Source organism: Penicillium angulare (assembly GCF_028827245.1).
Source record: "Penicillium angulare strain IBT 27051 chromosome Unknown utg000005l_segment0_segment0, whole genome shotgun sequence".
Classification (NCBI taxonomy): Eukaryota; Fungi; Ascomycota; class Eurotiomycetes; order Eurotiales; family Aspergillaceae; genus Penicillium; species Penicillium angulare.
Genome location: NW_026623164.1, coordinates 4825018 through 4840598, shown reverse-complemented (window position 1 = coordinate 4840598; position 15581 = coordinate 4825018). Strand labels below are relative to the sequence as shown.

General features: G+C 46.1%; 2 protein-coding genes across 2 annotated transcripts; both read right to left on the bottom strand.

Annotated features, from left to right (window-relative positions):
* Positions 1-661: 661 nt before the first annotated feature.
* Positions 662-4714, bottom strand: N7478_009175 (uncharacterized protein; the record flags this gene model as incomplete). Its single annotated transcript, XM_056925389.1, has 1 exon — positions 662-4714. The coding sequence occupies one exon, from the start codon at positions 4712-4714 to the stop codon at positions 662-664; it is 4053 nt and encodes a 1350-aa protein (XP_056778115.1).
* Positions 4715-6264: 1550 nt separating this feature from the next.
* On the bottom strand, positions 6265-7882 carry N7478_009174 (uncharacterized protein; the record flags this gene model as incomplete). The annotated part of the gene is made up of 3 exons (XM_056925388.1): positions 6265-6809; positions 6862-7602; positions 7666-7882. The coding sequence occupies 3 exons, from the start codon at positions 7880-7882 to the stop codon at positions 6265-6267; spliced, it is 1503 nt and encodes a 500-aa protein (XP_056778114.1).
* Positions 7883-15581: the final 7699 nt, after the last annotated feature.

Below are 15581 nucleotides of genomic sequence, written 5' to 3'. Positions count from 1 at the left end.
ATACCTTTTTCTCGAATCTATGAGCAATTCAGACAGTACACTCTATTTAAGCTTAAGTGAGCCTGCCTCTGAGAATTGAAATTTTCCATAGAGTTTGTTAAACCTCAGTACCTAGAACTGTACCTTAGGTTTTGGAGGATAAACCTGTTCTACCAGGGAAAACTCAGTGATGTCTGATATACCAATTCCGGCGAACTTACAAATTTCAGTCCCCTATTGCAGCAGTAGCTTCTACAAATGGAAAGACATAGGTAAAAATTTTTAACATTCTCAAGACTGTGGACTAGGCTAGGGAATGAGATTGAGGACATGTAGCAGTAGTAACAGAGCAAACGTAGTTCAAGTTCAATTTAGCCGTATATTCGTAGCCCTGGAGCACGAAACAAACCTACTACTACGAGTGATTTGAATATAAATGTAATCATGAAATAATACATAAGCGAAATGCATCAAAACTGACTACTACTAGTATGTATAATTGGAAAAAGTCTAAATTTAAAAGATATCCATTGATGCACGCTATGAGAACAAAATATTATAACACACTATCATCCACGACGGCGAATACAAAAATAGTCATGGAAGACTCAGAAAAAAACCACCCAATGCAAAACAAAAGAAATCATCATAAACACGATTTTGAGAGACATCGACCGACAATCTACGAGGTAGATATCCAATTAATCCACGAACATTTACAACCACCCGTCCCACCATCAATCCCACCATACCCAGCATCATCACCATAGCCATTAATCAAAGTTCCCCCCGCCCCCAACGTCTCAAGCTGCAGCCTCGCCTCTGTAAAATTATAATGGCCACTCTCTTCAACACCATAACAATACACTCGCTTTTTATCCTCAACACCACCATGTCGATCAAGGGTAATAGTAACTGGATAAGGAAACGAGCCTGGTGTCGTATAATCCGTCGCTGAGGAAGAGGAAGTAGCCGTTGAAGAGGTACTGGTTGCCGTAGCAGTAGCGGTAGCGGTAGAACTACCACTTCCACTACCAGCCGAGAGAAGAGAATATCCCATTTTAGATGGATTAGTCCATATCTGAACAAGGAAGCGAGTTTGAGACCATGTACAGCGTGTTTGTGCATCTTCCTTCGTTGAGCCGCCATTCTGATCTTCGGATGCGTAGTCGAATTTGCTGTTATTGAGGGGAGCTCGTGAATTAAGGAAAATAGACTTGTCAAAGTATGTATAGAAGCCGTAATGCTCTGATGATTCTCCCCTGTTATAGAGTCGTACAGGCTGTGATGAAGGAAGTGGATACAGCGTTGCTGCAGCGGCGGTACCATCTGAGTCCTCGGTTGGAGCAGGAATGAGAGAAGTTGAGTTTAAAGAGGTAGATGTAGAGGTGGACGAGTGAGATGCAGATGCACTGCGACGGAAGACATTGGTAGAAGATAGATGGGCTGGCGACAGAACAGATAGATAGAAGGGGGTTTCCTCGCCAGCATAAGGCTTGGAGTTCTTGTCTGTTGTGTTTCCGAGAAAGGTCTGATCTGCAATACTCGGCGCAGATGGATCTGCAGACCACACATCACGCTTTATCGTAGTTGAGTTGTAAGTACCAGAATCAGTACTATTGCTAGATGTACCATTGCGGTAGCGAATCTCAACACGAAAGGTAGGTTGGTCTGCACTGTAAGGCGAATTTCCCGATTGCTGCGTACCCTTCGGAAGAGCACAGCTCCACATAGTCGGAATATTGATACAGCCCGAGTTTAGGGCTTGAGGCTCTGTACCAGCGATGGTCATGATTCCAGTTTGTATAGGCGGGTAATTCGTCAAGTTCACCCATTGCGACTGAACGGGGGTTGAATCGGTCTTCTTCGTCAATGTAGTGGCTAGGGCAATTGCAACAATGATAATTATGAGGAATAGAGCGGCAATACCGAGGTACCATCTTCGACGAAGACGACCTTCGCGGCCTGGGCGTCCGAAGCAACCTCCCTTGCTGAAGCAGCCTCTACCACGCCAAAGACCACCGACTTTCCTGCCAACGGCATCCTCGCGCTCTAATCTACGACGGTGGGCCTCGGCGGGTCCGATGGCTCCAGTGGGATCCATAACTGCAACGCCTGGGGCAGGATAAAGATCATATCGTTGTGGGAGAGGTATATCTCTTGTATGTTGTGCGTATGTAGGTGCAGGAGCATTGACATCAGATAGTTGAATTGAGCTGGGTCCTCCTGCAGCGTGTTGAAATCCAGGAGACATTGGCTCCAGGGCCTGATGTGGTTCCTGATTCCCTGGTGGCGCGAGATGCTCCAGTGATCGCTCTGATTCTTGTGTTGCAGATCCATGTGGTGCATCCTGAAACTCTGCTGGCACTTTTGTGATGTCTGCTTCCTGTGGAGGCTCCTGTGAGTACGCATGGGGGACCGGAGGAGCTTTTGCCAAATCAGCTTCCTCGGCTTGTTTTTGATCTTGCGGTGGAGGAAAGAAAGGATTGTTCGAGGGATAAACAGGGATATAATGGGGAATTGCTCGCTCAACTGTAACTGGAGCTTGAGGTGGAACTTCATAGGGCGCGGTCCCGTAATGATAATTGTTGATGATCTGTGGAGGTGGAGCTTGGGCCAAAGGCTCGGGAGGGACGTATGGGGCTGGGCCTGGCATGAGTGGTTCAGATGGGTAATAAGGAGCTGGGGATGGCTCTAGCTCCCTCGTTAATGGCTCTGGTGGTACATAAGGTGCAGGTGCAGGCGTAGGAGCTGGAGGCTCAGGTGGGAAATAAGCTGCTGGAACAGGAACTGGTTCCTGAACAGAAGGCTGTAAAAGCTGTGGTACTTGCTGGACAGGACGTTCAGGCACAAGCTCCCTCGTATTTTCCTTCGGTATCTCAGGGAGACTCTTCTCATTATCACCCACAACAGTATCCACTGTAGTCGAAGCCCAAGAATCCACACTACCAGTTGAAGCACGCAAATGCGTACATTTAGCACATCCAGTCTCCTTCTCCTTCGCAGTCTCCTCAGTTGGCGAATTAACATCAATGAGCAACCCACGCGCCACAGTCGCAACTTCAGCGTCTTTCACCTGCGAATCCGCAGAAAGAGTCTCAGCTTCCGGCTCAGCCACAACCAACCCTCTATCACCCGTAACAACAGCTCCGACACTTGGCTGTCCAGTAGCAGATAAAGGTGTAAGCGAACAGGTATGATTGTAACATTCGAAGTAGGAGGTTTTGCTGAAGAGTTCATGTGCACAAGCCTGGTAATACTCCGCTGCTTCACCTTGGATCCGATTACCAGGGAACATCATCGACATCGCGGCTTGTCTATCTGGAACTGGAGGTAGAGGCGGAGCAGAGGTATCATCGAGAGAACGAGATTGTTCAACGCTAGGCATCTTATCTTGCCATTGATTCGTAACCGCAGTCTCGGGGGTATCAGGCGAAAAACATGAGATTTCTTTTTCCTTCTCTGACTCCTTTTCCTTTTCCCACCAGTGTCTGTTTGTTCCCAATGAAGACGGTGCAACGGAAGGACTTGGAGGAAACCCCGGGCTGATAGGTGACTTCTTACTAGACAGGGTATTGGAGCGACCGAGTAAAGGCGAGAGTAAGACATTCCACCAACCCTGAGACTGTGGACGGCTAGCTTCCGGATTAACACTAAGCCTATCCAACAGTCTCCGGTCGTGATCATGATCATGTTCATGATCAGTAAGTATAGACGTAGGACGTTCTGTATCAGGGCTCTGTGTATCAAGCACAACACTCGCAGAGGCAGAGCGACGCTTCCTCGTCATAGCAGTAAAATGAGCATTCAGGAAACTAGGTTCAACATCCTTCCTTTTCGACGAGGTATGCTCCTGTGGAATCGCAGGCACGGGCGGAATATCCGCTCCATCAGACCAAAGTCGCGGAGTAGGCTGCGAATAAACGCTCGATGTAGCTCGGGACCTTAGACCCTCAGGACTAGACATATCAACCGACCAAGGCGCTTCTTCCTGGGCAGGCGTAACAATGATCGAAGGCGTAAGAGGAGTTTGTTGATCTCCATTATGATCGAGTTCCCTTGACCGATTATGAGTTTCATGATACGGAACCGTCAACCCAATCATCACATTCCGATCAGAGGGTGAAAATCCATGTTCGGACCGATCAGCAAAAGGATTCTCAGAGCTTGGTTCTAGAAACGATCCCCGAGTCTGCGAATACAAAGCGGGGCTCTCCTCTTCTCCCTCCAGCTGTTGAAAAGAGCGCGAAACCCTCTTCTTCGAGGCATCTTTCCAATCCCCGTTAACATTCACATTATCCTTCTGAGCCGTCCTTTCCTGCTCCCTCGCCTTAGAAAGCTGCTTCAAATCATTTAAATCGACAAACGGAGCGACCGTTCCATCGCGCGACGACTTCTTCCTCTTCGGTGGATCCTCAAGCGCAAAGTTCGTTACCAGATTCAATCCAACCGGTTTCGCAGCCTGTTTCCTCTTCGTAATACCCATACCCCGAATACTCAGTCTTGAGCTGCTTCCCCCATGCGACGAACGAGATGTATGTTTATCTTTTTGCGATTTCTCGATTTTCTGTCTAGTCGATTTAACAAGAAAGTCGAAGGGTCGATTTCGTTCCATCTCCCGTTCCTCAGCGGATGAACATGATGGACTGGATATTTCCTCGCTAATAGGTGATGAGAGGGGAAATTTTGGGACCGGAACCTGTAAATCAGGCTGTTTCAGTCGTCTTGAAGCCATTTTGACGCTTTTTTATTGTGAGCACAAGACTGTCAGGGTGGGGTGGGTTAGTTTCGAGATTAAGATTGTGAAGGGTACAATACACAACATACCATATGTCGATGCAAATGCAAATGTAAATCAGATGCAGATGAATGAAAAAGAGTAATGGTCAGATCAGACTCTGCAGAATATCACGAGAAGAGCAAAGACAAAGTACTGTCTAATAATATGAATGACGACGCCTGAAACAATGCAGTCAAAGAAACAAACGCCACTCAATGCATTCACTTCACCAGGCAACAAACCCAGTCCAAATGCCTAAAAAGATCCGCGACAAAGGAAAGTACGAAACATAAGAAAAGGGGGGAAAAATAGAGTGAAGAAAAAAGAAAGTGGCGACGAGTCCCAAGAAAAGAGCTCTTCTGCAGTAAATGAACTAACTCATCACTCTACATGAACCGGGATTAGGAGCATCTCGCATCTGCATCCAGACCGATCCAAACAACCAATAAAGATCCTTCCAGCTAATACACTGCAGCAAAACAAGACAAGCTAAGAAGATCCTTCATGTTTCAGGACAAGATCACCAGGGGCAATTGGGGTGCTGTGTAAAGATTGGGTGCAGCTGTCAGTGTTACGCGCCGGGAAGGTGGTGGGCGCTTAGAGAATGACCAATGAGGAGGAAGCAACCCCCGGGCCCCAAAATAGATCCCGCTTTAATTGTGGAGATGTGTTTCTTCAGGCGCTGCGAGTTTATTTATGGTTTTTGGATGGTTTGGAGAAGAGTAGTATCTATTTCGATGGATTGATGGCTGAAACGGATGGTTCTGGTCGATCCTATGTAACCAGTTGAGGAGTATTAGGAGCCCTGGTGGTTCTAGAACCTATAGCTTCGTACCGACCTATTCATCACTTGCATGCTGGCTAGCTGTTTGATGTAGCGCCACAAGAGTACTGTAAATAGACTACCTGTTGACGTTTACAAACTTGGAGCCAGATTGTTGAGTCAGGATTCTACCAGAGGTAGGAAAGTAGTATTGGCACAGCAAGGTAAGGATCTCATGGCGTGGAGCACACGCTTTTGGATATTTGGTACACACTCCGTCTGGAAGTACGGAATAAAAATCAGAAAAAAAAGAAAAGAAACCAGTTCAAACATATTCATCAGTCCCATATACCTAGAACCCCAATACCCCGTCATGTCCAACCCAGAAAAGAGAAGAAGAAAATGAAAAACATGAAAAACATGCAGGAGTGGATCATGCCTCAATGAAACCAAGGTACAAAAAAAAAGGAAATAGAGAGAGAGAGAGAGAGAGAGAATGAAAAAAATAAGCAAGGAAAAGATATGAAAATAGACAGCGATTGCGGGTATGATGATAGAACAAAAATCAGATAGGAGATAGAAAGAAAGAAAAAAAAAAGAAAACCCCGGAGTCATCTCACAACAGGCCGTGTCAAGATACCCAGAGGTCCATATCTAAAACAGGGGGATATATAGTAATGACAATGTTTTTTTGTGAAAGGTGAGAGGAAGTCGTAGTCATTTCTCATCCAAAGCGACTTGGTCATCGTCGTTCGTACTCAATTCCCTGCATCGGGGCAACTGAGCCGTTCATAAGTGGGGGGAGGGTACGAGGTTGTTCTTGAGTGACCATGTTGCCGTTCCCAAATCCAGAAAAGACAGGTTGCTGGGCTTGTCCATTTGACTGGGGAGTAGCCATAGGGTGATGTTCATAGATTGAGGGTGTTCGTGAGGCGCCATTAGCTTGTTGTTGAGACAATTGCGCTCGGAGCTCTTCATTTTCAGTCCGAAGTACGGATACTTCGCGGCGCGTCTGCCCAAGGTTCTTCTCTAATCCACTGATATATTCGATGGCTCGGGTGAGGGTTTCCCATTTACTGGACTTGTTGTTTTGAGCCTGTGGGAGACGTACACGCAGCGCTTCGAAACAGTCCTTCATTTCGCTTCGTCGCTTCCGCTCGGCCAACTTATGTGTAACACGTAATTCTGGAGTCCGGCTGTAGGGGGTGTTGCCCTCTGACTCTCCGATTAGATCGCGTACTTGTTTATGTTGTAAGGAATGGTGGTGGTGCGCGTTTTGCGGTAATTCTAATATACCAGTTAGCGAATATTACTATTTGAATAATTCGATTGATCTTACCGTGCTGGCCTCGGGGCATCTGCGATTCCGAGTATAAGCTGCTCAGCGACTCCGCGGTGCTACCCTTTCGTGAGAAGGGAGGGTTCTCAGTTGATGATATTGAGCTTGAGCGAGCTACGTCTGGGTCGGGGAAAGCATAGGCCATACCCGCAGTGGGTGCCTCTGCGTTATAAATATCCGACCGGGGGTTAGATGAGATAGCAGGGGCCGTACGTCCAGCTGCAAACCCGCGATGCTGGTCATTTGCGCGAGGGTCCATGGGAGATATAGGCTGGCTGCCTCCAGAGTATCTGGGCCCACGGTAGGAATTCATGTCTGTTGCGATGCCCCGTTCGCGTTGGAGGCTCGATACGATCGAGGCCTGGGATGCATTGGTGCTGTGGTAGGGTGAGGCTGGGTTGATGGCCAGTGAGCTGATGCCTTGATTCATACGGCTGTCCACACTGCTGCGGCGGGACTCGGGAATATCGGCCACGCTTCCTCGTTGAGATGAAGCATCGAAGTTTTGGTTGATTGAGGGGAGGGCTGGGTTTGGTTGCGAGGAATTGAAATTTGGAGAGTGCTGCTGTTGTCCACCGGCTGAGGAGGGAGTGGTAGATTGTTCTTGGCTGTAAGGCGATCGATCGGGCGCAGGAGCCATATGACCCCGATTGGGCGAGGGTTGTGATGTCGAGGTTAAAAAGGTGAGCGAGGGATAGTTGTTGCCTGTTCCATTGGTCGCGGTGGAATACGTTGAGGATCCTGAATCATAGTTAGTACATTTGCACAGTACCTTGGCCGCTTGTACTCTGGGCGGGCTCTTACTTGTACTTTGCGGCATTGACCAATTCCCAGAGTCCCGCTCAATGGTATTTAGAGATGCATTACCAGGTGATTTTTCGGCGGTATTCACGCCGGCGCCGTTCATGTTCGCGGTGAGTGTGGAGATGGAAGGCAGGGTTTGAACCGAGGCTGCGGGCGTCGCAGGGCCCGAATGAACGGTTTCCCATGGCCGATGGGTGACGGAGTTGACTGAGTCCATGATGGAAAGTAGTTTGAGGCTAAACGAAGGGAGAGTGGTGAGGTGCGACCACCGGGTTGAAAGTGAAATGGGCGAAAGAGCGAAAGCGTGCAAGGGGAGAGAAAGAATGGTGCGAGATTCGGCAGGATTCGAGATTGAGACGGGGGAGGATTGGCGCACACTATTGCATATTTCTCCGTAGACTTATTGAAGCGGAGAAAGCAATTGTAGAGAGAGGGTGGGAGGGAAGCAAAGGAGAGAGAGAGAGAGAGAGAGTGGTAGTGGCAGCCGAAGCGTGAGAGGAAAGCCAGTCAGAGTCGGAGTCAGAGTCCAGATGGAGTAGAAAAAGTGATCCAAGTTCGTCACGTCGGAGATCGGCGTCGGCAACGCAACGCTGAAGGGAGGGGGTGAGGAGCAGGAAGGTGAGATTTTGTTATAAGGATTCACACTCTGTCTTTCTGTTTCTTGTTTTAATCTCTTTTTTCTTTTTTCTTTTTTCTTTTTCTTTTTTCCCTTTCTTTTCTTCCTCAAGAAGGAAATGGGGGCATAAAAAGCGGACAAGAAGACAAACGAGGCAATGTTGCAAAGAGGGGCCGGGGAAGAACCTTTTTGGGGTAAATGGGAAGAAAACGAATCAACGGAATAAACGAATGAGAATGTCCCACTGATCGGGGAGGAAAGTTAAGAAAGTTAGAAGAATAAGTGGACCTCTATAGTGTGTATTGTAGAGGCACTGGGGAGTGTGTAGGTATTGTAGAGGGAGAGAGGCACTGGAGGGGGTCCCAGTAGAAAGGATCGGGTCCGAATGGGATTTGTTTTATTTTATTTTCAATATTAGAATTAGAATTAGAATTAGAATACAATATTAGATTTTATTTTATTTTATTTTCTCCTTGATTACGGCGTGTTTCGTAGCTGTATATCTGTAATTTATGATTTATGAAGAAGTTGATCACGATAGGTCTTGGATCTCCATGAGTAGATGATCGTGATCTTTTAATTTAAGCAGAGAGCATAGATCTTCATTGTAGATATCACATATTATTCTATATATCTCTAGATCCTTAGTATATTCATCCGCTGAGTCTTTTCAGCGTGACCATACAATACCACAAGGGAGCATCAAGCTTGAAGGAACGTGGCACAAGGATTTAGCCCGGTGCCTCGCCCTCTTGCGGCAACTCGTCCGGTTCATTATTCCTGGTGGATTCCTTACATAAATTGATTATACAGTAGAATCTAGAGTATAATCTCGAGTATAGCTACAATCTAGAGCACAATCTACAATACAATATACAAAGCTTCTCTCCAGATGTCCTCTCCACGGTAATATCCCTGTCAAGACAAACAACACCTCATGGAATGTACGGATTACGGGTATCGTTACCATGCGCCAAGCCCGCTACTGCGCGCAACACTCTCCACTGTGCCACGAGGCTGACCCTTTCTGGGGCAAACTAAAAAACAAAATGGAATAAATGAAATAATATTAAATGCTAAAGTAAAATAAAGGCAAGGAGCACCAGATTCCAGAGTTACATTTCCTTCCCCACCCAATAATACAGGGCGGGCATAGAGACACCCGCCAAACCATGATCTCCGCCAGGAAAAGGCAAATGATCTGTTCTTTTGATTTCTTTTTCTACGTCTCTTCCCATAGTTCAGGAAGGACTGGCAGGTTGCAAATCGAACCATCCGTATCCGCCGACGCAGTCACCCTGAAAGACTGCGGAAAGAACGACAGTATACATGTATTTGGATCCGTGGAGAGCACAGTTGACAGGAACAGACCAATTCCGCATTTTGGTAATCCTTCTATGAAGCGACAAATGTATGTACATAGGAACCACGGCCCGTCGAACCCAAATTCCCTGTGGAATTGATCAAAAGTCCTTCAAGTTGATCCCACTCTGTACATCTGACCGGGGAGAAAGAAGGGGCCAAAAAATAAAATAAAATAAAATAAAATACAAAAAGAAATATGATAACCCCATTCTGCATTATGTCTCTGTTCACATTCTCCAATCCCCGTGGTCCTCCAGATTCCCCAGTCCCCAAATGCCGGACATGGGCCATTTCCCATTCATCGTTGGGCTCCCTTGAAGAACAGACCCACGCAAGGAGGACACGTTTTATTATTCCAACCTTGTGTATGTACAGTTGACTTCTGCCGGTAACATTGAAAATAAAAACTTTTTCCCAGCAGAATGCACTCCCTTATTACATCATGACCGTCAGTCTTCACGTCACAACGTTTGAACGTGGTTGACTTTCTGTACGACCCGCGCAACCCATGGACTACTATACACTAAGTGGAGTGGAGCAGATCTCTTGTTCTTTATTTTGGCTGAGATAAAAAGAGGAAGAAGGATTCAACCCAAAATTCAAGCATAAGCATAAGCCTTTCCCCACCCTTTCGCTATTTATACATACTGGGCAATGTACTATGCCCATGTTCCGTTGTACTCCGAAAAGGTATAGCAGGTAGATCCTTCTGGGAATTGATATGCGTTTGCCTAATACTGGGTCCATTTTCATCCACCATCTTACAACCTACATATCACCCACGATTTTCTGAGATCATGTTTGATTTTTCACGTGGCAAGTGCAGTGATCGCCCTTAGCGAGGGACGTGGTAACATTGAATACGGAGTACATATGGTAAAAAATAATATAAATAAAAAATAAATAAATAAAACTAAAACTAAAAAAGGACATGGCACGCTGAGCTCCTTACAGAATCCTTTGCTTCCTCAACAGAATCTATAACCAGGTAAAATTCAAATTGGGAGATCCCCAGGGTCCAGCGGAAGAAAAGAAAGAACGAGCGGAAATAATAAAATACTCTTCCCCAAGTTTAAAATACAGAAAACAAAAAATAAAATAATTCAAAAAAAGAGGTGTCAAACTGCATTCCTGACCGGGGGGGGAAGCAGTGGCTGCATGCCGACCACACGCTAATCCCCATCAAACGTTGGACACATGGCATATGTTCGACAGGGATACGATTGTCACTCATACGCCCCCAACATCCGCACCTCGCGGCCCAACATGGGTACCGAATACCTATCTACCCCCCTGGACGACCTGTCCAACCCACGCCACGCTCAAGCTGCACATCGTGTCCCACACACATGGCAAATCACTCTGCAAAATAACGACCACGCTAGAACCAAGTCAACTTGCATTAGTCTTGTCCAAGACAGGTACGAGAGAGTGGCTTTTTATTTTACTTTTCAAAAACAAATAAATACTTAGAAAAAGACGAGTAACTTCTAGCCTGGTATATCAAAAACTAACCTATCTCCTCGCTAAACTATACCCGACTGTACCATGGCCCTGGGAGTCTTATGCAGAAACCCCTCCAGCACTGTCGGTACTCCGTATACATCCTATGGATCCATAGCTTCTTTGCTTTTTTATTTTCATTCCTCCTCTCTGTTCTTTTCTGTCTGTCCTACACGGTAACCGGCAGATTCGCGTAGAACTAAATCGCCGGTGCCAAGTCGTAACACTACGCGCTCAGTCCGAGCCGCGTGTTTGGAGTGACTCCGTTCACGTTCAAAGCTTGACAATTTCGATCGTAGGGGACTGGGGCGGGTCGGTGCAGACCCGCTGCCGCCCGAATGCCACTCTAGTCGTTATCGAGGGTGACTGGTGACTGGTTACGCGCAGCAACATTTACCACTTGGGCACCTACCCAGGTGGTAAATAGAGGTAAAAAAAAATACAAAACACGGGTCACCGGTTAATCCTGCTCAGTCTTAGACTCATGCGCGGCTATTTTCACCTAAGATGCACCTCATCTTGAAGGCTCAAGTGCTACATACATGTACAAGATAGATCACCAAGGTTAGAAAGTGCTCAGATACTCATCGCTACAAATGATCCAAAACTTGAACTTAGTATTCTCCAATCTTGATGTGTATTTTTCCTGCCCGGGCACACTCCCACTCCCACATAACTTGAACCAACCCTGCTTACTCGAAGTCTCAGGGATTTCACGTCTGTGCGACCGGAACGGCACTTGGCGCAAGACTAGATCTGATCCTTAATCGCTGTAGCATTCGGGGTTTTTCACCTAGGGTTTTTGCTGCCCGAGCTGCCGAGCCTAATCTCGGTGTAGCGTGAGGACAAACCCCCGAGTCCAGCATCCAGATCACGAGCATAAGCCACCAAGTTCCGGATGAAAGAGAAGAAAAGGGAAAAAAATGTAATCTAGGGAATGTGCATCGAGTATTTTGCTTCTTCTCGTTTTTCTTGTTTGCGCAGGATTGTAAATTCTCCGTGGCTGGCTGGTATCTAACACCTGATGGATGTGTCAATTTGATCCTGTTCCTCGGCTTTCATCGCCTCCCCAAGGTACCGGTCATACAGTCGAGTCGGAGGAGATTTCTCCAAACATCTAGATCCCGGACCACTCTAATTTAGTTTAGTGCTTAGTACTTATTACTTAGTACTCGAGCTATAGAAATGTGGGGAGTCCGAAAAGGGCTGGCAAAGGTTTTCTGTGGCGCCGCAAAAAAACCTTGGAATAAACAGGTGTGATTGACGCGATGAGAGTAGGCAGCAAGATACTTGCCGAGTCTGATCATATCCCAGTCAACGGCCAGATGAGCGAAGCCACCAATTTTTATTTTTTTATCATTTTTTTTAAACATAAATAACAAGGATTAGCTGAAGTGGACTCGGTGGCTTGCTAGGTTGTAAAACCGTTTCAGCCTAAATCTCAGCATTGCCAAGGATAATAACATTTGAACCATACTCCTCATGTATGCATTTATGCATTTCTCCTTGATTTCATTACTCCTTGGCCCGTTCGAGACCAACCAAAGAACTTGAAAGAAAGAAAGAAACCTTAGAAACGGACCTTCGTACTTCGTACCCATGATTGGAACAGAGAAGGGAAAAACGACAATCATCACCAAGTTCAGAGAGTCAGCCACATGGCGTCGTAGCCTTGCAGAATGTTTCTCACTAAGATCGCCACCGATCGTCACTGCAGTACCATGCTCACTTCTCTTCCATTTGACACGGTAGCAATCTTCCATTCCGGAGACCGACCCATCAAAGCTTCTCCAGACCCGTGGGAATTTCCAATGCGACTCTGCTACTGTATTCTGCAGGCTTTGTAGGTAGGTAGCTAGCTCCCTTGAGGCTAAACCCATCGTCTTCAAATTAATTCTGTTTTAGTTTTATTTTTTTTAATCCCCATCAGTACACTTTCTCCACTCCACTAGTCTGCCATCTGAGAAGGTCATAGCTTCGCCTTTGCCCCCTCCAGAAGCTTCAGCCTCAAGGGATGGCATCCACCTGGCACCGATAGAGTTAACAAGACCAAATAGTGTGGCCCACGGACCTTGTGCTGCCAGACGCAACTGCCCCCATTCCGATTCCAGTCAACCCACGGGGAGAACAAGAAGATTGGGTGATAAAATAAAATAGAATAATGTAAAATAATAATAATAATAGAAACTGCGGCCCACTTCCTTACTGCCGCGTCCCAATAGTTTGTTCGCTATGACACGCGAGGTATCACGTAGTAGTGAGCGCGTGTTCCCCCAAGATCCGACAGAGAAACACAGAAAAAAAAAGGATAATCTACCACAAAACAGAACGACAGCTAGAAGCTATCCAAGAAACAACTATAGTGGTAAACAGACAAGGTAAGCAGAATACATCCCGTATTGTAACCCGTTTTGTACACGGCGTGCACCTCAGTAATCCCAGCGAGACATAAACAGCGGAGAAAGACTCCGTGCACGTCGATCATAACGTCGGACCCTCCTCCCCGAAGCTGAGGGACCAGCACTCTGGTTCAGACATGGGTAGATCATTCCATGCTTACCGGGAAAGGACCATTTCCATTTCTTCCTTGACATTGTCATGTCTCATGGCGTGCAAAAAGCAACCAACCCCTTGCTAGTAGATACAAACAGGAATGCAAATGCCGAGATCTCAAATGTCCCACATGCAAGTGGATACATTGGTAATGTTAATGTACAAAGGCACGATAGACAGTATTGCCCCTGCTTTTCATTACTATTACTTTTCTGATTTATTTCCATTTTCTCGCGTGTATGTGTACCTTGACCAGGCTCGCAGGGTCGGACCAGAGCGCGAGAAATATGTTTGAGATACCGCGGAAAACACGCCCCAAATTCCATGGCCATTCTCACTGGCCATGTCTCATCCACTGTCGGGTAACCCATGTGTACTAGGTACAGCGGTACAACATGGTAATGATTGTACAAGGGAGGGGAGAAGAGAAGAGCCACTGACGCCAATAATTGATTATATCCCATACCGCTTGTCGATCAATCCAACCGCGCGGTCTAAATCTAAACAATAACTAGACTAATGGTAGCAATGATCTCATAACGAGGAGGAATTGTTTCACTCAACCCGTAGCATGTAAAAGTGTAAGCATAGATATACACAAAGTAAGGAAGTATACACCGATCCATCTAAAATAATCCAAAACACTACCAAAAGGGGCATGAACCCAAAATAAACAGGAACAGGAACAGGAACAGGAACCACCTGCATCGTTTCAACTACCGCCGCGCTGAAGAATTACGTCGAAGGCTAATAATACCCTAAACAAAGCTAACAGACTGAAAAAGCCAAAACCCCAAAACCCACCCGTTGTTTAGCGCTGAAGTGGAGCGATTGTTTCAAGTTTCGTTTCGAGTTGCCAGCAATTCCACAGATCCACCAAATAACCGCCTGTAAGACTTCACGAGAATCCTAAATAGGAGATATCATACAGATAATAATAATAATAAGATTGACCGCTATCTCTGGTTGCGGCCCTAAATTACATCATTAATCCATTTAGTTAAGAAGATCGTCTTTGCGTGTCATCAAAAGGATTGGATCGGCTTCTCAGATGATGGGGCCAAATTCATCTAGAACCTCCACGAACCTTTGATGACGATTTGCGACCGGGGCTTTTTCTACTCTTGGTTCTGCAGATTCAAGTTTTGGGGGAGAGGGTCCCATAGGGCTGTGGGGCTTGAGGTTTGAGGACTTTCCGATTAGAAGTAAGCATAGGCATGGATGTAATTGACAGACATGTACTGTAGATGGGGAATTTGTTGGGAATCTGCCGAGGATGTACTAGCAGATTATCGCTTTGGGCGTTCGAGGTGAAATTAAGTAGTAGAGCCTCGCCTGTACTTGATAGATGTTCTATGTTCTATTGTTCAAGTTCTAAGCCTTGTATTTCATAATGACAACGACCGGTTCCAATATGTGGAGGTATGTAGCTTTTCACGCTCCACCGCTGGCTTAACAACCGCTAGGCACATCATGATGTGCACCAAACAACTTATAATCATTAGCGAGTATCTATAACCTGATGCGTGTCGCTTGATCTTATATAGTACATTTCTTCATAGACTGCTGGATTACGGGCAGGTAACGTTTCAAATTTGTTTAGTTTACTTCCAAAGTTAATGGACGCGAAATAGTAACCTTGGAACGCATCCGCGTGAACTTAGATATATACACCCACCGTTGTAGTAGTATATTTCAACCGTGGACTGAAAGACTCCCATTTTCGAACTTGAACTTGAAATCCAAAACCCCATCCATGGATGGGCAGTGGAATGTCTGAACCTTGAAATGAACACGAAATGTTTATTGTCTACGGGCTTAATTTACTCGCCATTGTTTCCTTATCAGATATAAAGCCTAGTATTCGTATACTTAACTC